The 23,966-nt window shown below is 37.3% G+C and overlaps 1 protein-coding gene across 1 annotated transcript in view; it reads right to left on the bottom strand.

Annotated features, from left to right (window-relative positions):
* Nucleotides 1-23,966, bottom strand: part of MLIP (muscular LMNA interacting protein) — a 275,449-nt gene that overhangs the window by 38,225 nt on the left and 213,258 nt on the right. The window contains exon 11 of the mRNA XM_061146051.1: nt 22,496-22,624. Within this exon, the coding sequence (XP_061002034.1) occupies nt 22,496-22,624 (129 nt within the window). The remainder of the gene's footprint in view (nt 1-22,495; nt 22,625-23,966) is intronic.

Raw genomic sequence — 23,966 nt, forward strand, 5'->3', positions numbered from 1 at the left:
AATTCAGCACCTATTTATGATTAAAACTCTTCAAAAAATGAGCATGGAAGGAACCTACCTCAACATAGTAAAGGCCATATATAATAAGCCTACAGCAAACATTATTCTCAATGGTGGAAAACTGAAAGTATTCACCCTAAAGTCAGGAACAAGACAAGGGTGTCCATTTTCCCCACTATTATTCAACATAGTTATGGAAGTCCTAGCTATAGCAATCAGAGAAGTAAAAGAAATAAAAGGAATCCAGATTGGAAAAGAAGTAAAGCTCTCACTGTTTGCAGATGACATGATACTGTACATAGAAAACCCTAAAGATAGTATCAAAAAATTACTAGAGCTAATCAGTGAGTTTAGCAAGGTTGCAGGATACAAAATCAATACATAGAAATCACTTGTATTTCTACATACTAACAATGAAAAATCAGAAAGAGATATTAAAGAATCAATCCCATTCACCATTGCAACAAAAATAATTAAATATCTAGGAATAAACTTACCTAAGGAGACAAAAGAACTGTACACAGAAAATTATAAGACACTAATGAAAGAAATCAAAGATGACATAAACTGATGGAGAGATACTCCATGTTCCTGGATAGGAAGAATCAATACTGTGAAAATGACTATACTACCAAACACAATCTACAAATTCAATGCAATCCCTATCAAATTACCAATGGCATTTTTCACAGAAGTAGAACAAAAAAATCTCACAATTCATATGGAAACACAAAAGACCCCGAATAGCTAAAGCAGTCTTGAAAAAGAAGAATGGAGCTGTAGGAATCAACCTTCCTGACTTCAGATTATATTACAAAGCTACAGTCATCAAGGCAGTATGGTACAGACACAAAAACAGAAATATAGACCAATGGAACAAGATAGAAAGCCCAGAAATAAACCCATGCACCTATGGGTACCTTATTTTTGACAAAGGAGGCAAGAATATACAATGGGGCAAAGACAGCTGCTTCAATAAATGGTATGGGAAAACATGTAAAAGAATGAAATGAGAACACTTCCTAACACCACACACAAAGATAAACTCAAAATGGATTAACAACCTAAATATAAGACCAGAAACTAGAAAACTCTTAGAGGAAAACATAGGTAGAACACTTGATGACATAAATCAAAGCAAGATCCTCTATGACCCACCTCCTAGAGTAATGGAAATAAAAACAAAAGTAAACAAGTGGGACCTGATTAAACTTAAAAGCTTTTGCACAGCAAAGGAAACTATAAGCAAGGTAAAAAGACAACTCTCAGAGTGGGGGAAAATAATAGCAAATGAAACAACTGACAAAGGATTAATTTCCAAAATATACAAGCAGCTCAGACAACTAAATACCAGAAAAACAAACAACCCATTCAAAAAGTGGGAAAAAGACCTAAACAGACACTTCTCCAAAGAAGACATACAGATGGCTAACAAACACATAAAAAATGCTCAACACTGCTCATTATTGGAGAAATGCAAATCAAATCTACAATGAGATATCACCTCACACCAGTCAGAATGGCTTATTAGTTTCTGTTTTTTACCTCATGTTTATTTTAAATATCAAGCAAATACAAATATACATTTCACTTCACATATACAGACTATAAGATACAGTTATTAAAAAGAAGCAATCTATACACAATGTTCTGAATCTTATTTATTTTTTTCCATTTGACAACACTTCAGGGACATTTCAGTACATGAAAGTTATGGATTCCCTAGGAGCCACATTACTGAGTTATCTCACTGGTTATAATCATCATCCAGTGCTTCTCTTGGAAGTCCCAGGTATATAACCTAAAATGCCAAATCAACTAGGACTACCATAAATTTAGGTCTTCTTTGCCAGTTTGTACAATTTTCAGGATTTTCTTTTGTCTAATCCCATTGGCTAATGCCTCTAACATTATCATTGTTAAACAATAGTCATGTTAATGTGCAGTTTTAATGGGAGTCTCATAGTATTAGCCCACTAAAGGTGGCTTTTAGATTAAAATGTATTCTAATTATGTTCTATTTCTCAATCAACTGCTTCATTATTTTATCAGCTAATTACTTTCCTTAATTGATGTGAAAAGTGGTTAATATGAAAATTGAGTAGTAAGCACAAAGAATAATTGTGTAAGAAAAAGTCAGCATTGTTGTTGATGGTTGACAGTGCCTAGGAAAAGAGAAACTGCATAGGCTCTGGTTTATAGTCTGGGTTCAGCTTTTATTCCTTGAAAGCTTTTTTAAATTAATTTATTTTATTGAAGTAGAGTTATAAATTTTCTTCCAAGGACTATTTTAACTATGTCTGACAAGTTATAATAGATGGTTGTCTCATCTTTTTTTCAGGTAGAAATTTTATATTTAATTTCTTTAATCAAATAATTTGTTGAAAAGCAAATTTTACAATATATAGCTGACAGGAATTTTGTGTTTTCTAAATCTTTTATTAATTTAAAAAATTTTTGTGATCAGAGAAATTTCTCTATCATTTTTTTCTTGGCAATTGATATTTTTATTGAGATATATTTTATTAACAATGTTATACAAATTTTAGATGTACAACATGATGATTCACAATTTTTGAAGATTATTCTCCATTTACAGTTACTATATAACATTGGCTATATTTTGTTGCAGGATACAGTTGAACTACATACATATTAATTCAATTTACTTAAGAGGGTCTATCTTTACCTAGTTTCCTATATAATCTATCATAACCTGAAAAGTGAGATCTTTATCACCAATATATTTTCACTTTTTCTCACCTTATGTCTTGCCTTTGCTTTATGAGTGTTGATGTTACATTCTTATGTTAAATGCTCTAATGATTTTATCTTCCATGTGAAATTTACCTTTTGGCATATAAAGGGGTCTTATTTGTCTTACATAAGGAAATTCTATTTAAGAGCCTCTTGATGAAAGTGGAAGTGGAGAGTGAAAAGCTGGCTCAAAACTCAATATTCAAAAAACTAAGAGCATGGCATCTGGTCCCATTCAGTGCAGTTCAGTTCAGTTGCTCAGTCATGTCCGACTCTTTGTGACCCCGTGAACCGCAGCACGCCAGGCCCCCCTGTCCATCACCAACTCCCGAAGTTTACTCAAACTCATGTCCATCAAGTCGGTGATGCCATCCAGCCACCTCATCCTCCGTTGTCCCCTTCTCCTCCTGCCCCCAATCCCTCCCAGCATCAGGGTCTTTTCCAATGTGTCAACTCTTCACATGAGGTGGCCAAAGTATTGGAGTTTCAGCTTCAGCATCAGTCCTTCCAATGAACACCCAGGACTGATCTCCTTTAGGATGGACTGGTTGGATCTCCTTACAGTCCAAGGGACTCTCAAGAGTCTTCTCCAACACCACAGTTGAAAAGCATCAATTTTTCGGCACTCAGCTTTCTTCACAGTCCAACTCTCACATCCATACATGACCACTGGAAAAACCATAGCCTTGACCAGACGGACCTTTGTTGGCAAAGTAATGTCTCTGCTTTTTAATATGCTATCTAGGTTGGTCATAACTTTCCTTCCAAGGAGTAAGCGTCTTTTAATTTCATGGCTGAAATCACCATCTGCAGTGATTTTGGAGCCCAAAAAAATGAAGTCTGACACTGTTTCCACTGTCTCCCCATCTATTTCCCATGAGGTGATGGGACCAGATGCCATGATCTTAGTTTTCTGAATGTTGAGCTTTAAGCCAACTTTTTCACTCTCCTCTTTCACTTTCATCAAGAGGCTTTTTAGTTCCTCTTCACTCTCTGCCAAAGAGTGGTGTCATCTGCATATCTGAGGTTATTGATATTTCTCCTGGCTGGAAACAGTGACAGACTTTATTTTCTTGGGCTCCAGAATCACTGTAGATGGTGACTGTAGCCATGAAATTAAAAGAGTCTTGCTCCTTGGAATAAAAGCCATGACAAGCCTAAACAGCATATTAAAAAGCAGAGACATTACTTTACTGACAAAGGTCAGTATAGTCGAAGCTATGGTTTTTCCAGTAGTCATGTACGGATGCGAGAGTTGGACCATAAAGAGAGCTGAGCACTGAAGAATTGATGCTTTTGAACTGGTTGTTGGAGAAGATTTTTGAGAATCCCTTGGACTGCAAGGAGATCAAACCAGTTAATCCTAAAGGAAATAAGTGCTGAATATTCATTGGAAGGACTATGCTGAAGTTGAAGCTCCAATACTTTGGCAACCTGATGCAAAGAACTGACTCACTGGAAAAGACCCTGATGCTGGGAAAGATTGAAGGTCGGAGGAGAAGGGAACAACAGAGGATGAGATGGTTGGATGGCATAACTGACTCAATGGAAATGAGTTTGAGTAAGCTCCAGGAGTTGGTGATGGACAGGGAGGCCTGGCGTGCTGCAGTCCATGGGGTCACAAAGAGTTGAACACAACAGAGCAGTGAACTGAACTGAAGAAAATTTGGCCAGGAGTCAACCTTCCCAATATGAAGATTATAATCTCTCCTCTTTTGGCTTGTAGCATCTAGAACAAAATTTTGTCATCCCCAAATCTTCTCATTCACTGGGTTTTACAGTCCCAGCTTTTGTTTGTTATCCAATCTGGCAGGCTTTTCTTTTCCCTTTATAAAAATTTTGTTTATCTCCACAGTAAATGAATCTTTCCTGGACTGTAAGTTTTTGCAAGAGGTTCATATGAGGAAAGGACAGTTACCTGGGATTGTCTTTGTGCTCCAAAGATACAGGCTTTGGGGTGTGAGTCTGTATAGCCTTTATTTTTCCTTAAATCATGAAGACTGTCATCTGTATAGTATTTTTCATGGCAACTTACCTGTGTCCAGGCTGCCACAGAGAGCCTCCTACAAATACGACTTACTCTGTGATTCACTGTATAGCCTCATCTCTCCTGCGTCCCAGAACAGAATCAAGTCAGGGATCTTTTGTCATCAACATGTGCACCCATGCAAAGACAAGTGGTTGGGGTCTGCATAGTAAGGTGCATCCACACATTCAACCAGGGTGTTTACTGATTGTAACCTGACTCCATTTCCTGCCAAATTCACGTCTGCTCACACCTGGCACTGATCTCAGCCCCTTCAGTTGTCACCTCACTGTTTCCTGTTTGTTTCTCCTCCTTTTTGCTTCCAGATGACATCAGGATGATAAAATGTGACTCGTGGCTAACTTGATAGTTGTCATAATCAAGAACCTCATCTACAGCTTTGAAAAACACTCATAATGCATCATGAACTTTTTAAAACAGTTTACTATAAGAAGATAACTTGAACAACTCTGGATGAGCCAAAATATTTTCTTGGTTCTTCTCTATCTCATTATTGTAAGTTATGTAAATATCTTTTATATCCATGTCCCTATATTCCTATCCTATATATAGGAGTCTTTACATATAAAATCATAAGCATATATGTAATATATATAGTCTGTATGTGTATCTACATCTTCCTTTTCATCATAGCTTATCTATGAATATTTATATAATTTGCAACTTCATAACACAGTCCATTTTATATATATATACTACATTGCTGATTATACCTTCACAGCTTTCTCGAAGAACAATGATTTCATTAAAAGCACTCATTTTAAAAAATAAAATATATTCTGACTTAATTTTCCTTTAAGTATTTCATATTTAGAACACAAATGCTATAATGAGAATATTTTTACATTTATACTTTGATCCAGCTGCATAATAAAACTCCAATATAATGTAATTTGCTCATTACTTTTTCAAACATTCAGAGGTGTTTTCTATGCATGTTCTAAAGGCATATGATACAAAGGAGTAAATCTCAGTTCATTATTCTTTTGTTTTCTATGTATCACATTACAATGTTTACTGCCATAGGAAAAAATACATGTACCCCCAATGAAAGTGGATTTTTAATTTCTTCATTTATTAAGGTTCCTCAGGAAAGATTCCGTCATTTAGTTAAGGAAAACTTTAATACTTAGTGCCCCTTGCCTTTAAACAAGCAAGCTCCGCCATTGGAGATGGACAGGGAAGCCTGGCGTTCTGCAGTCCGTGGGGTCGCAAACAGTCAGACACAACTGAGCGACTGAACTGAACTGAACTGCCTTTAAATGTTCCCGAAAACTGCACAGCATCTCCGAGTCCTAGATGCCTACTTTGTAAATGCCTTACTAATTATGATGCCATAATAATTATTTAAAATTCAAAGCAAACAATATAAGCTGAGGGCTAGGTATGCTAATAATTAAATAGTTACAAGACAAAAACAAACTCACAGACATAGAGGACAGACTTTCGGTTTCCAGGGGAGAGGGGGTGCAGAAGGGATGGACCGAGAGTTTGGGATTAGCAGACACAAATGATTATATATATTGAATCAATAAACAACAAGGTCCTACTGTTTACAGATCAGGGAACTATATTCAACATCCTATGAATGGAAAAGAATATGAAAAAGAATTTAGTGTATAACAGAATCACTTTGCAGTATACCAGAAATTAATGCAACACTGGAAATCAACTATACTCCAATAAAACTTTAAAATATAATGAAAGCAGACATACAATCTCACTTCAAATATCAACATGTATTAGGGAATCTGGAAAAATGGTATCGATGCAACTATTTGCAGCGCAGGAATAGAGACGCAGACGTAGAGAGCAGACTTGGGGACACAGTGAGGGAGGGGGCCGGTGGGACAAACTGAGAGGGCAGTTCTGACATAGATACACGGCCGTGTGTGACACGGATGCTGGTGGGGAGCTGCCGCATCACACAGTGACCCCAGCCTGACGCTCGGTGACGTCCTAGAGGGGTGGGACTGGGGGCGGGTGGAGGAAGGCTCAGGAGGGACTACGTGTACACTCATGGCTGATTCGTGCTGTTGTGCAGCAGAAACCAACACAACACTATAAAGCAATTATCTTCCAATTAAAAACAAAAAGTAAAAAATTAATAACTGCACATTTGGCCTCAGTTCAGTTCAGTCGCTCAGTCATGTCCAACTCTTTGTGACCCCATGAATTGCAGCGCGCCAGGCCTCCCTTGTCCATCACCACCTCCCAGAGTCCACCCAAACCCATGTCCATTGAGTCAATGATGCCATCTAACCATCTCATCCTCTGTCGTCTCCTTCTCCTCCTGCCCCCATCCCTCCCAGCATCAGGGTCTTTTCCAATGAGTTAGCTCTTCACATCAGGTGGCCAAAGTATTGGAGTTTCAGCTTCAACATCAGTCCCTCCAATGAACACCCAGGACTGATCTCCTTTAGGATGGACTGGTTGGATCTCCTTGCACACAAGAACTGTACGAAAAAGATCTTGATGACCCAGATAATCACGATGGTGTGATCACTCACCTAGAGCCAGACATGCTGGAATGTGAAGTCAAGTGGGCCTTAGGAAGCATCACTACAAACAAAGCTAGTGAAGGTTGTGGAATTCCAGTTGAGCTACTTCAGATTTGGCCTACTTCTTGTAAAATTCCAGTATGTTATCAATGTTTATAACTTATAGTTATGGCTGATAACAGGTTTATCCTAGACCTAGCTGTTATATGACCTCTGGTCACTTCTTATTGTTTCTTATTCATTTTCTATATGAAGAGTGGTATATTCAATCTAGATTATTTTGCAGAAGTTATTAAAATAAAGTTATTTGCTTACTGTAAGAAGATTATTTATTTAAAAATAGTTGAAATGATAAATCTTGCATCCAGTTGGGCACACAAACTGCAATAAAAACCAGCTGAGGACTTTCTGTATATTGCAGAAAGCTGGAGAGCCCCTGACCCTTGCCTGGGAAATCTCACTTACTATATACGTGAGGTGTAAGTGTCCAAATTCAGTACTACAAAAGAGACTAATGTAAAACCACACACATCAACAAAGCTTAAACTCTTTCTTACTCTTAGAGAACGAACTTATGGTTGCCCGGGCGGAAAGAATGGTGGGGAGAGATAGTTGGGGAGTTTGGTATCGACATGTACACACTGCCATATTTAAAATGAATAACCAGCAAGGTCCTACTCTACAGCACAGAGAACTCTGCCCAATGTTAAGTGGCAGCCTGGATGGGAGTAGGGTTTGGGGGAAAATGGATACATGTATATCCACCTGAAACTATCACAACACTGTTAATCAGCTATACTTCAATACAAAAAAAAAAAAAAATGCTAAAAAAAATCTTACTGTTTTCAGTATGGAGCCAACTTTTACTGTAAATGCCTAGATACTGTATTTTGCAGGCTTTGCAAACCTTGTATTCTGTCACAATTACTCCTGCTATGATATCATGAATGCAGCTTCAGGTAATACGTAAATGAATAGGTGTGGCCGTGTGCCACTGAAACTATACAGAATTAGTAGTGGATCAGATCTGACACATAGGCCACAGCTCCTAAACCTAAAGGTTTTTAAAAAACAGGCATTAATAAAATATTTATTATGTCTGGCCTGCACCCTACCTCCCTTCCAGTGAATCATCTTGATGTCGGTACCTTTTTCTTTGGAGATCACTATTCTAGACGATTCCTGACAATGAACATCACATTCTACTCTGATTTAGCATTAAAGAGATGAATCTCATAAGGTTCTAGTATTTGAGGGAAGAACAAGAACCATAAAATTCTCTTGTATATGTTTCTATCAGCAAGATATGTAAACATAGTTATTTCCCATAAAATCCATACAGTGCTTTTCACTTACTTGAGAATTTTCTTTTTCAACATAAAAATACATAGAACAACTTTTTCAAAATAAGCTTTATTTAAGAGGTTGGTTTTTAAAAAGGAATTATGTTATAATATCCTGCAAAACTCCAAGACAAGAAGTTATGAAGCAAATAATATCTTTGTTCATTAAAGTTACCAAATAGGAAGTGAATAAATTCATTTAGCTGTGTTTGTTAAAAGAACTAGAGCCTGCAGAATTAGATATTGACAGAGGCATCTGAAAAATAATGCTTTGGCAATACTTGATACATTCATCACTCTAGAAAAAGCCTACTTTCTATTTAGCCATCAAGTCAAATTGTTCAACTGCAAAAGTTGTTTCCATTTGTTTAACGCCAAAGGGCATTGGAAGGCATATGGACTCTTCTCATTAATGCTGGCACATCTGAGGCTCTTTTGTTCCATTCTGGTTTTCAAAAGTTACTTCCTTTCCTGTTGTTTAGTAATGAAGGGTGAAAATCCACTTTCCCGTTGCTTCTGCTTCCCCTCAGCACCCCCACATAGTTATCTGTGCCCGTGGGAACTCAGAGCACCACTGGCGGAAATTACAGAGCCTTTAACTCCATCTTCTTTTTCTTCTCCCCACCTCTATGGGAAAACAACACTTGTTTTTAAATGCAGCACTTACTTTCAGCTTTCCCTTCCTGCCTGAAACTTAGAACAATTTAAAATCAGAACGACAGCATTTCTCCTAGTTTTAATTTCAAACAGCAGTGTTCGTAAAGGCAAGGACAATTACAATGTATTTCTTAAAGAGTGCCTCCTTCAGCCAAAGATGTATCAACATGTTAAAGATATGATCACAGAAACTCCAAATTACTAAGAAGAGATTCAAATCATCCATAGTTCACTAAGATCAAACCAAAATAAATTAGGTCTCTTAATTTTGAACATATGGCATAACTTCTCGCTTATCAACTGCAATTTTGAAGCATCCATATGCGTTTTAAAAGCAGACATGCTTAAAGCAACACATCTATTTCAGGTCCTGATTTGAACCAAAAAATTTAAAGTTGTGAAATATGAAAAAGGTAGCATATGCTTAGCTATCTCAAATTCTCTATTTTAAAAAGAAGTTTTTTAAGGACTAAAACAGAATTTTGAAGATAGAATTTGTATTATTTAGTGCTGAAAGTTTATAGTTAGCTGAAAGCAAGTTTCACAGGGCAGATAACATAGATAAGTGAAAGTGTTGGTTGCTTAGTCGTGTCCAACTCCTCGTGACTCCATGGAGTGTATCCCACCAGGCTCCTGTGTCCAGGGAATTCTCCAGGCAAGAATACTGGAGTGGGTTTTCATGCCCTTCTTCAGGAGATCTTCCCAATCCAGGGATTGAAACTGGGTCTCCCACATTGCAGCCAAATTTCCTAGTGGGAAGCCCTGGAGAAGGAAATGGCTTCCCTGGAGAGGAAACTCCAGTATTCTTTTTTATTTTTTATTTTAAATTTATATATTTTATAATTGAAGGACAATTGCTTTACAGAATTGTGTTGGTTTCTGCCAAACATCAACATGAATCCACTCCAGTATTCTTGCCTGGAGAATTCCATGGACAGAGACGTGGTGGGCTACACACACTCAGTGGGGTCACAAAGAGTCAGACATGACTGAGCGACTTTCACTTCCCTTCACTTCTTTACTGCCTGAGCCACCAGCGAAGCCCCTTTAACATAAATAAACATGAAGATATTTGATAGAGACATGCTCATGGGAAAAGAAAGAGGAAGTACTTTATAATCAATCACAGTGGGCATCAGAGAATGAAAATGCTGAGTTTTATGCTTTTCTATACATACAGTTCGGTTCTCATCCCCCATCCTGACCTGGAGGTTTTTGGGGGAAAGGCACAATTTAAGGTGAAGAAGTTAGAAAGTAACAAAGAAAAGAGGCTTCTCTGATTTCTCTTCATGGTGGGAAGAAACAAGAGAATGTATTTGGTGACACTTTAGTAGGAAGTCAACTCCATTCTTTCAAAATTATAGTACTTCTAGAAGAAAGAGTAACAACAGTAAACATTTAGAAAAGTGTATTCCCTTTAAAGTGTCCAGAGTCCTTTCATAGTGACTGGGGGGACTTTCCTGGAAGTCCAGTGGTTAAGAATCTGGGATTCTACAGCAGAGGGCATAGGTTCAATCCCTAGTGGGGGAACTAGGATCCCACATGCTGCATGGACAGGCCAAACACACTTTTTAAAAAGTCATAAATGAGCATGAGTATGTGTACCATTAGAAATGAGATTAGTAGTCCCAGTTTTCAAGGACAAAATTGAAGTTCAGAAAGTTGACTGATCTTCCCAAGATCACACCAAGCCCATGTTCCTTCCATTGCCCTCTATCATGTTTCTCTCCTTTGTAGGAAGCAGGAAAGTTACTGCTTGGGGCAGTGAAAGTCGCTCCATCGTGTCCGACTCTTTGCGACCCCATGTACAGTCCATGGAACTCTCCAGGCCAGAATACTGGAATGGGTAGCCTTTCCCTTCTCCAGGGGATTTTTCCGAACCCAGGGATCAAACCCAGGTCTCCCGTATTGCAGGCAGATTCTTTACCAGCTGAGCCACAAGGGAAGCCCAGGAGTCTCCAGTAGCCAACCAACCCTCCAGTCACGGTAGGGTCCCTTAGTGGATAAGGAAACACCAGGCCTTAGTGGATAAGGAAACACCAGGCCATGGAGTGTGTAGCCTGAGTGTGAAATCGACAGTCAGAGGGAGAAAGTGCAGAGGGCTGCAGAGAAGGTTAAGAGTAGAGGGAAGGAGACAGAGATTAAGGTTCAGATATTTACAAACCACTAGAATCTAAGCACAAAGGGGTCAGAGATATTATCTGCCCTGCTTCCTGAGAAGTCGTCCAGATTTTTCACAGAGCCTGGCACAAACATAAATGGCTGGAGGCTAAGAGAAAACAGAAGGGAAGTGAGTGTGGAGAGAAGCTGCAACACCATCCATCAGGAAATCGTGGCAAGAACCACATGCTGGCGATTACTGTCCACTCCTTTCTGCTCTGTAGTTCTGTGCTCCATGGTCTTTCCACCAACCTGGGCAGCTAGGGCTTAATGCCACCCTCATATCTAAGGGTAGGATTTGGATGGTAACAGTTACAACTGAATTTCAAAGAGAAATTCAGTACATTTCACATATAAGAACCATTAGAGGTAGCCTTCATATTGTATGTTAACAAAGTGTTATAATTTTAAAGAAAAATGATCTTGCAATTTTTAATATCCTGAGGTTTTGTTCCTTTGAATCTATTATTGTTTTACCGAGAACTTTAAGTGAAAACATTGAGGTTCAGGAACAAAATTGTGTTTCCTGTACAGAGCTGTGTCACCTAGTCGAGCATCACCTTTCAGAGAGATTTAGAAAAGCAAAAATCATCCCCCAAGTTCATTGCAAGGATTATCCCAGAGTCTTTTGTGGTTATGAAACAAAGGAATTAAAGTATGGTATCTTCTATACTTAAAGAATGCAGAAATGAGAAATTCAGATATGGCAAAGACTTACAAAAACATCTTCACTTTCATTATAGAAACATTGTTGCTTAAATTTTAGTCTGCCTACTTGGCCTTCCTATTCAGGATGTTTGCAAAGGAAGCAGCTGTCAAGTTTACAAATGGAAAAAAGTAATTTAAGTAGCAAATACCAGGACCCTGATATAGGCTGTTATATGTTTGTGTTTTTTATAGGAACACATGCATATATAAATATATGTATACATACAGTGTGCATGTGTGCTAAATCACTAAAGTCATGTCTGACCCTGTGTGACCTTATGGACTTCAGCCCGCCAGGCTCCTCTGTCCATGGGATTCTCCAGGCAAGAATACTGGAGTGGGTTGCTGTGCCCACCTCTGTATACATATATATTTAAATTTAGTTTTGAAAATATAACATTTCTCCCACAGGGATTTTAGATTAAGGAAAAGCAAAACAAAATTATAGTTATTCAAAGTGAAATAATGACTTAATCATATTGATGGTTTCTTAATACTCCACACATAGGAAGCAAATAGGATTTTTTTTAAGGAAAAATCAAAATAAAAGTTTACCTACCCCAAATTGCTCAATCAAAAAGAAAAAAAAATCAAAGCAAGCTCTCTGGAGATGGGTATTATTTGTCATGATTTTGATCTAGATAGTAAACTAAAAGATTTTTCCATCTGTCTGGAGTTATGACCTGATTAATACTTGATCTTTTTTTTCCCCTGGTTTTTGGATGATCTAAGGATATGAAACATCAGGAGCATCCCAATAATATTTAAAGGCATAAAAACAAAATTTCAGAGTAAGGAGGTACCTTCAAAAGTACTTCATACAACACCCTCATTTGCAGATGTATAATTAAATACAGGAGCAGGAATGACTTAGTCCAACTTAGTCTGATGTTAATGTTTTAATAGTTACCATCAGACTGCCTGACTTTTTTAAATTTCTCTTTTAGTTAATTGTCCTGACATCTAACAATTGGGGAAATATAAGAAAGAGAGAGAAATGTTTAGGAAAGTAGGAAAGCGATAATCTTGCTAACAAGGCCAGAGCCAATGCAAATGCATGTCCCTGTCAAACAGGGCTATCATTATGAGTAGAGGCTCCATGGAATGTGGAAAATTTCATAAATGGAGGCTTGTTCACCACCCGTGTGTCAATCAAATAGGAATAATTTCTTAGTTCAAACACAAAAAAAGGCACCTAACCAATGTTGGTTGAACAGAAATGTCCCTGGCATGGGCAGCATTGAGCATCATTAATCATAAAATTCTTGGAACTGGAAGGGAGACAAGAGATGGGCTAGCCTAGGGCCTCTCAACTCTTGTACTAGTGACATTTGGAGCAGAAGAAGTCTTTGCCGTGGGGGACCATCCTGGACACTGCCGTCATGTTTAGCAGCTTCCCTGGCCTCTAGCCAGCGCATGCCAGTAGCACCTCAAGCCCCAGGCAAGATAATCGTGGCTGGGGCAATTCACACCAGATGAGGACCACTGCCCAGTCCAGTCCCCTCTCCTCATCAGTTAGGTTCAGAGTTCACAAATGCACCGGGTAGAGCTGGCTAACCACACAATCACAACTAGAACACGCACTTAACAGAGCTCTTTCCACAAAACCAAGCTGCCCTAGTTCCCCTTTGGTTCAGTTATACAACAGAATGAATAAAGGCATCAGATCTTGCCTGAATGTGGCTTCTGAAATGAGAGGTGAAATTAGTCCAACCTAAAAATACACTGCAAAGGGTTCCCCTGGTAGCTCAGCTGGTAAAGAATCCACCTGCAATGCAGGAGACCCTGGTTCAATTCCTGGGCCAAGAAGATCCCCTGGAGAAGGGATAGGCTACCCACTCCAGTATTCTTGGACTTTCCTGGTGGTTCAGATGGTAAAAAATCCACCCGCAATGCAGGAGACCTGAGTTTGATCCCTGGGTTGGGAAGATCCCCTGGAGGAGGGCATGGCAATCCACTCCACCATCCTTGCCTGGAGAACCCTCAAGGACAGAGGAGCCTGGTGGGCTGCAGTCCATGGGGTCACACAGAGTCAGACACGACTGGGTGACTAAGTACACGCACACAAGGATACACCGCAAACAGCCAGTCCGTCTACGAAATGCAATTCATGAGGGTCTAAGGCTTCCCAAAATCCATTAAGCCACAGATTGAGAAAAACAACTCTATTTTTCTGAGCTTACCCAATGGGATAAATATCACATATACTTGCTGTGATTTGAGCAGGTAAAATATGCTAAGCCTCTCTGCTCTACTAGACAATGATAACTGACAATTCAGTTCTTGGTAAGCAGTTTCTTACCAAATGCATTTCTGTTTTCAGAAATATTAAAGATATAAAGGTTCATAAAGCAAATTGGTATTTGGAAGGCTGGGCTACAGTAGATTAAATTTCACTTAGGATGTCTAGATTTGGAGATTAGAATATTATTTTGAAACACTCTAAAAACCTACTAGCTCTTCCATCTCAAAGGAATCACCAATCCTGAATTTACAAATTTATTGCAGATAGCTCTTTTCACATAGCCTTTGAGATAAAGAAAAATACACTTTAATCCTATTTTCTGTTTTTCCATATATTTATTTTAAATCACTCGCTTCACTAACCTGATCTCAGTTTTCACAGGTTGGACTGCTGAAGCTGTCTTTGGTTTCTTTAATGGGATTTTAAAAAGTTTATTTACCAGTCTGAGCTCTCTCCTTCCTTCTGTCCTATGCACTCTCTTGGCTGTTCTTCTTATTTGGATTTATCATTTTCTCCGCCAATATGACAAGCTTAAAGTTATTGTATCTTAGGTCACAGTGAGGAAGAGAAGGTTCCTAACTCTCTTCATGAGTCAGCTTCAAACTTCCATATCTTCCTATGACCTTTACATTTGTCATCACACAAAGTCTGTCTAATCTCACCCTCACTTACATACACTCCCATGTATAAAATAGACAGCTAGTGGAGACCTGCCGTACAGGAGGCCCTCTGTGCCCTGTGATGACCGAGGGCCGGGGATGAGGCGAGGGTTGGTACGGAGGAGGTCCAAGAGGGAGGGGATGGATGTATACAAACAGCCAATTCACTTTCTTGTACTCCAGAAACCAACACAACATTGTAAAGGTACTATACCCTCAATTTAAAACATGTATTGTAGGGAAATCCCTAAAAAGTAAAATATCTAACAATCTCTCCAATGGTTAGAGATTGTAACATTTATTCTAAACACACTGATCTTAGCATTTATAGTCAAAGAATATATCCAGTTTTTACTATGTCCTCCTCAAGATGTATTCTACTTGGATTCCATTTCTCATGGGTTGAGGAAACATTCAATTAAAAAAGCAGAAAGAAAGAAAACCATAAGCCCCTCATCCCAGGTTGCATTTCCTGTGTACATTTATTTTTATTAACTAGTCCCCAAATCATCTTAACAAAGTTGTGGGATTGAATCTGTTTGGGTGGAGATGGAGGAGATCATTGCAGACAGTGTCCTGGAATATTAGACAAAACCATGCCAAAGGCATGTGGTTATTGCCATAGAGTTCTATTCACAGGCTGATGCTGATTCAAAGTTCAAGATGGGTTGAGAAACAGAATCCTCTGAAGTAAAACATAAGAATGCATATTTTTTTCACAAATATAATGAACTTTCTAATTTTTGAGTAATACTTATTTTGCCTATTACTTAAAATTATTTTACACAGCTACCTTCACTCTTTTGAAATTCTGTTGAATGATACTTTTCAGGTGAACCCAATAGAGAATTTTAAATTCTATATTTTAACAAAACCTTATTTTAAGTACTGTTTGTCATGCCTTTTCCTGGCTTTTCTCAAACAAATATAAAGAAAAAAGCTTACTTTAAAGCCGGAATATTCAAAGAAACTTAAAATATTTTTAAATTTATTTTTAATTGGAGGATAATAGCTTTACAATATTGGGTTGATTTCTGCCCTATATCAGCATGAACTAGTCATAGGAATACACATGGCCCCTCCCTCTCAACCTCCCTCCCACTTTCCATCCCATCCCACCGCTCTAGGTTGTCACAGAGCAGCAGGTTTGAGCTCCCTGGGTCATTCAGCAAATTCCCACTGGCGATCTGCTTTACACGGGAAAATGTATATGTTTCAGTGCTACTCTGTCAGTCCATCCCACCCTCAGCATCCCCCACTGTGCCAAGTTCTGCTCTCCAAGTCTGCGTCTCCATCACTGTCCTGCAAGCAGTTTCATTAGAACCATTTTTCTAGATTCCATATATATGGTTATTATATGATATTTGTTTTTTCTTTCTGACTTAGTTCACTCTGTATAATAGGCTCTAGGTTCATTTGCCTCATTGGAGCTGATTCAAATTGCATTCCTTTTCCTGGCTGAGTAATATTCCACTGTATATATGCACCACAACCTCTGTATCCATTCATCAGCTGATGGACATCTAGGCTGCTTCCATGTCCTAATTATTGTAAATAGTGCTACAGGGGACACTGGGAGCATGTGTCTTTTTCACACTGTTCACATGTTCTTTGTTGTTTTCAATTATGGTTTCCTCAGGGTCTATGACCTAACAATAGTGGGATTGTTAGGTCATGAGGTAGTTTTATTCCTAGTTTTTTGAGGAATCTCTATTGCTGTTCTCTAGGGCTTCCCAAGTGGCACTAGTGGTAAAAAAAAAAACCCTCCTGCTAATGCAGGAGACATAAGATATGCAGGTTCAATCCCTGGTTGGGAAGATCCCCTGGAGGAGGGCATGGCAACCCACTGCAGGATTCTTACCTGGAGAATCCCATGGACAGAGGAGCCTGGCGGGCTACAGTCGATAGGGTCATAAAGAGTCAGACAGCTGAGGCAACAACACACACACGCACACATACTGTTCTGTACAGTGTCTGTATCAACCTGCATTCCCACCAACAGTGCACTGCGGCAAGAGGGCTCCATTTCCTCCACACACTCGCCAGCATTTATTGCTTGTAGATTTTTTGATGATGGCCTTTCTGACCAGTGTAACATGATACTCGCTGTATTTTGAATTGCATTTCTCTAATGAGTGAGGGACTTCCCAGGTGGTGCTAGTGGTAAAGAACCCACCTGCCAATGCGGGAAACCTAAGAGATCCGGGTTTGATCCCTGGGTTGGGAAGATCCCCTGGAGAAGGGAAGGGCAACCCACTCCAGTGTTCTTGCCTGGAGAATCCCATGGACAGAGGAGCCTGGCAGACTACAGTCCATGGGGTCGCAAAGAGTCAAACATGACTGAAGCAAGTTGAGCACCTTTTCATGTGTTTATTAGCCATCTATATTTCTTCTTTGGGGAAATGTCTATTTAGGTCTTTAATTTTAATTTTTTTTTTAAAAGAAACTTAGACTTCCAATTAGAATTGATAAAAATTTAGATTTAATGAATACAACTTTTTATGCTATAGACCTCAATCCTATCAGATGTAGATAAAATGAAACTAAAGGTTAAACTCAACCACAACAAATAACAGAAAAAGAGGAATACAATTTACATGAGAGGCTCTAAATATGGTCATGGTCATCTCTCACAAATAAACACATCTGAGGAGTTAACAAAACAGGACATATTTACTTAACGTTTTCAGATCGTCACTGTTTCCCAGTAGACTGGGGTACAGTCAGATGCTCTGTATTCACTATTTGTTAAACTACTAATGCTTCGAAGCTTCACTAATTTTTAGAATTCAGTTGCTTAACTGATTATTAGAAGTATTCTGTCTATTATGATAGAATTGACAAATAGGTCTTCTTTATGTGTTTGTTTTACAGCAAGTGAAAATCTAAGATTCCTAATCCTACAGAAAGCAACAGAAAGGGACAGAAGTCTCCCGTAGCCAGGCAGATCCTGCAGCCCTTAGCTTCTGTCTTCCTTGATACATACACAAGGTCAAGGGAAAGCTTAAAGCAATGATAATAATAACAATAATAAATAAAAGGGAGAGATAAAAGCCTAAGTTTGAAGAGGGGAATCCTAACTGATCATATCCTGGGGGGAAAAGTGTGTATTGTCTCCATAGGACAATTTTTTACTATTAAAAAGTTCTATTGTGTTGATGATAAATTATCTATTACATATAGTACATAACCTGTATATGATAAATTGTCTATTATCTATTACCTATAGAGGAGGAAAGAAGGAAGACATGCAGGAAGAAAGGAAGGGAGGAGGGAGGAAAAAAATAAGATGAGAAAAGCTCACAAGGATTTCATTACATGAATAAATAGAAACAACCCAGTAAAACTTGGAGATGCCAAATCTCTAGTCTTCACTCTTCAAAAACAAATGTAACCCTACAAGGAATGTAAGCTCTGTCCCCTCAAAACTATTCACCAAATAACTTAATCATTTCTAGATCTGAAAAGGTTAAACATTTTAATCTGAAAAATATTTCCTAATAAAATATTAACAAGATAAAAGATAATTTTATGATAAAAGAGAGTGAGCCACCTTGATTGAGAAAAGTTGAAAAAGGTAGCAATTTGTGGCAAAAACAGAAGTCATTCAGAAAAAAAGGCAGTATTATCTAGTTCACCTTTTGACATGGTGAGTGTCTGCTCAGTAACTATAAAAACGTGAGTGACATGAAGAAGTGCAGGGGACGATCACAGTGAAAATATAATTTGATAAATAATTAGATAGAAATCTGAAAGTCATCCACATAATCATCAAAGTTGAATGTCAGACAGATAGTTTGGTAGGCAGTCAGATGGCTAAGAAAACTCAGAAGTAAAGAAAATAATGTAAATGCTACAACAAAGAAAATTCCCTAAATTATCCTTTTACATTCTCTATGGTACAAAGGAAATTTATTAAATGATCATTTTCACACAAAAACATGCAATTTTCCTGTTGAAGCAAATTAGAAGGAAAATAAAATTTAAGAGGTATACATGCTAGAATGCATTCTTTTTCATTTAAACGAAAGAAAAACATTTGCAGGAAAATAAAATTAAACTACAATATCACCCCCACCTCCCACCTTTCAATTCTGTCCTAAATATTTTCCTATATTTCTCCATGGCTTCAAGAAAGAAATGATATATCTAACTGTATGGGTTGAATTACTAATTTATAAAGAATGAGAGGAAAAATGTTTTATCCATGTTGTATAACTGAGGTTAGCAATTGCTTTTTCTACTAAGTTGAGACTCCAATGCAGAATTCACTTTGTCTAATTAAATACATTAAATGACCAGAAAAAAATCAACGTATTTTGAAAACTCACACAGATAAACAAAAGACCATTCCTCTCTTTAGTATCTTTATTTTCATCAGCGAATTGATTTTCTAAACCTTTATGTCTTCTGGATGTCCATTTGTCCAACCAATTCTGTTAGTTATTTTCCAACCCAACCTCTAGTTATTAACAAAACTATGCTTCAAAGTACATCATCATAGTTTTATATCCATATGTGGAGTGTTGAGGATATTCTGTAAGAACCCAAAAGGACCACAAATTGATATAATAATGGATTGAAAGGTAATTTCAGAGAAGCATAAGCTTCATTCTGAAGTGTCTTTGTTTAAAAATCCATCTAATATAGAATGGTAGTTCCTGGCCTATGCCATTTTGATGCAAAAGTTGTTGATTAATAAGTCTCAATGACTCAACTATGCATTTGGTTTCAAACTTTGCTTTTAGTACTCAGAGGGTATCTCCAGGCAAATTTTCAGTTCACTATCCGTTCAAAAGACTGCCCTATTGTACCCTCTGAAGCCGCAGTAAATACATTTCCATCTGGTCTCATCATCTTTGGTGTCTGACATTTTGTAACAGAGAGTTTTGAAATCATATTTTATGGCACTGAAGCTGCTAGGGGAAATTTATTGACTTAACAATCCCATTCAACATTTCCCGTCATGTGGAACTGTCCCCGGGACAAGGCAGATTAGTGAATGTGAGCTGCTTCAATTTGGCTCAACTGTCAGGCTAAAGTATTTTCCATTACATGGATGGTTGAGATCAACTGAGTTTGGAATCATTCAATTTATTCTGTGGCAGCAGTGAAGGAGAACATAATAGTGACCAGAACTGAATACACTTGAGTACACTCCCTCCTGTTAAGTTCTGATGACGTAGCCACACTGAAATCATAAATTGTTACTACTCAATTTATTGTTTAAGGAACTCTTAGCATCTACACTTGTGAGCTGTCTTTTGTATCTGCCTCCATTGTAGAGTCTGGCCACAACGAGATAGTGGTTACAGCTCCATGTAGAGGCCAACTGATAGCATAAGTAGTTTACTGGTTTCCTATTAATGCATTTTTTCCTCTCCTGCAAAGTCAATGAATAAAACCAGGGAAAGTATGGAATTGACTTTTAAATACTCTGTTAGACTTCTTTGAATTTTGACAGTCCACTGATACAGGTTAGGATACACACAAGAATAAATTGATTGAAAGAAAATATAAATAAGTCTATATCTGTGGCACCAAAATACTTAACAAAGAACTAAAATTGTGCACTAATTATCTGAAAATACAAAGGTTTATGGTGTGTATAAATAGAGCTTTAAACTTGCTATATAGTCAGGAAAAGCTGTGAAAAGAATTGGCAACTTCTTTTAATGAAAATAATTTCCTACACCTGAAAATGGAATTTATCATTCCAGAGGACAGTAAATTGTGATACTGTATAGGAAGATTAAACTTGACATTCTACAAAGAATCTTGTTCAAGGTAAAATGCATAAATTTGAAATTATACTATTAAAAAAGAATATAATTTTTACTTTACAACATTAGATCATATTATTTAAAGAATATATTGCATGGATAATATGTGAAATTTATTTTGTGCCAGCATTTTATCATATAACAATAGATAACTTTTATAAATTTTTATAATAATCCCTTATTGTCTACAATGTCACTTTAAGCCTCTAAATGATTAGTATCATTAGATATTTAGTGAATGCTTTTACTGATGATGGAAATATGCTTTCCTAACAGGAATTTCCATTTCTTTTATGTGCAAATTTAGTGAACACAACCTTATACACCAATAGGATTTTTCTAAATTTAGGGCTTTTTTTTTTTTCTGTAAAATGGAAAAAATTGCCTCTAATTATCATTTTCAATGATATTAGTGCCTTCTAAAAATGTTTAACTTACTGAAATCTTATCAGTCTTCACAAAGTATATACAAATAAGCAGAAAATATTATCATCTCCATTTTATAAATAAAAATTATAGCTAAGCATGATAAAGTATTTATAATGAACTTTTTCAATACTTTGAGCCTGCTCACATTCTTAGATTTTAAGTAACCCAGATTTTAAAATTTGAAGGGTCCTTAAAAACTACATCAGAATGCCTCATTGCATGCATTAAACACTGGAACAGGGCCAGATGAAATACCTTGCTCAGTGTCACAGAGTAAGACAAGATATTTCTGATGTTTCTCAAATATGAACAGGATTTCTGTTTCCAAGAATTGGTTAGTTATCATTTTCAACTAACGTTTAAAGAGTACAGCATTTTATGTTCCTTTGTAAGTCTATTCTATTATAGATTACCAAATGTGGTGGTGATCTTGTGTTTCCCAGTTATATCCACAGAGGTTTCTGGATTGTTTGCATTGCTTCAGCATGTAATAAAGTTTGAGATATAAAATATATAACCTATGCCTAGCTGTTGCATTGGAAGAAGACAAATAAAGATGCAAGGTTTCTCTTTGAGATAATTTATAAAATTTTATACTGCCTAAATGTGTATCTTCATATATTCCCCCAATATCTTACAAAGCATCATCAACAACCTTCCATTGTACATTCTCCAACAATAGAATATATAAGGGGAATTTGCCTTTTTAATACATAAACAAACAAACAAAAAAATACCTTAAAATAACTTAACCTCCTATTCCCTACCTAGTACCACTCAATCTAAGGGATCATACCATCTCTACTAAGTTAATAGGAATCCAAACAATAGATCTTTTGTCAAATGTACTAATATACCAAACCTAAAAAATTATGTCACTTCAAAAGGAAGTGGTATTTTAGTAACAAGAATGCAACATCTATATAACATGAAGGCTCTGTGATGTCTTCGTAGAAAGTAATGTCTTAATCCCCAAAATAATACCAGCATTAGGTAGAAAAATTTTAGACAAAAGCCTTTAAATGCTTCCAAATATCATCCTGGAAATACTTAAGAATTTTTACTATGCAGAAAATGGAGCTTTTTTTAAATTACTAAGGTTATTCCAATCACATTTTCTTGCACATGCTCTATTCATTAGGGCATCTCTGTGTTTTGTACAGTTATTTATCCAAATATCAAAGAGTTTTCCATGTGTACACTCACCTGCTCAGAAAAGAAGTCACTGTTATCCTCCAGGTATTTACTGAAAGGGTTGGGTTCATAGACTTCCTCCTCTTTTTTCAGTAATATTTTGGATTTCACCGGTACGGGGCGAATTACTCCAGGCTTTGTCTTCATGAATGTCAATTATTTTTTAGAAATAAAGAAAAGAATACTATTAAAATGAATTCCTAAGTGTATTAATTCATTCAAACATTCTCACAGTAATTTATTATTTTGTAATTTTAAATGATTTTATAAATACATAAATAGCAAGAAATCAAAAGATTTTAACTAAAGTAGCTTTAGTTTTAAGTGACCTGTTATACAGTAATCAATTAAAAAAGATCTACTATATGATGTTCAAAATGCCAAAACATCTTCATCTGTCTAGTCAAATATCTTTACCAGCACTTTCAGCCAATAAATACTTCATCTGATAAATATTTAGTGACGGCATCCTCAGTGCCAGCCAGCATACTCATTTGGGGCATGACAGGAGAGATGAATTTGGTACAATTGACCAAGCTCATAACAACTTTCTTTCTCTGGGAACTGCCCCCGCCCCCGGTGCCCTAAAATCACAGAATCCATGTTCAGACTCCCTATAATGAAACCAGCAGTGGCGTTCTGACCCAAGAGGGTAGAGGCTGGGTAGCAAACAGATGTTTTCTCCCAAGAATATGGAGCAGGGCTTTAATCTGCTCTGTAGTCATGCTAGGAGATTGAAATGACACTATGTAAATTTGGGAGCTTTGGTAACGCCTTACTCTGCCATAAAAGCAGATCTGATGAGATCAAGAAAAATACAACAAAGTATAAGGAGAGGCAGCCGGTAGAGGAGACACACTTGAGGGCTTTCCAGAATTGAATTCCAAAACATTCCTGGAATCAAGCAGGATTTCCAGTCTGAGACTCCCTGAGACTTTCCTTTTCTTTAATACAAAATTCCCTTTTTAAACTCAGGCTGACTTCTATAACTTGCAATCAAAAGAGCCTGAGTGAATAGGCCAGTCGTTCAAAATTCATGAATTTGTACCCAACGTCAGTTTGACAAGAGAGGGAAAGGGAGAAATCTAGTTTGGGGCAATTTCAAAATGATGTTTCACAAACACAAAAGTCTTGTTACACTGTAAAATGTCACATAATGATGGATAAGTTTACAGAAACATCCCAAACAAGAATTCAGTAGAAAGTTGTGACATTTTTTTCTGTGCGAGCACTTCGCTGTAATCATTCTTATCAGGTCCATTTCTTCTCAGAAAATAGAAAATTAGCTCCCCTCAGTCCATGCTGATGCTCAGTAGCTAAGCCTTAAGGAAGAATCTCTATCTCGCTGCCGTATAAGCCATTGGTTATGTTTTGAGGCTTGAATAAGTACCACTCTGCAACAATTTTTTTCAGTTCATATTTTCCCAGCTGACTTTATTTCTATGCCAACTGGGGAAATAAAGATAGAGGAAAGTCTTCATCT

This window comes from Dama dama, chromosome 7 (genome assembly GCF_033118175.1).
Source record: "Dama dama isolate Ldn47 chromosome 7, ASM3311817v1, whole genome shotgun sequence".
NCBI lineage: Eukaryota > Metazoa > Chordata > Mammalia > Artiodactyla > Cervidae > Dama > Dama dama.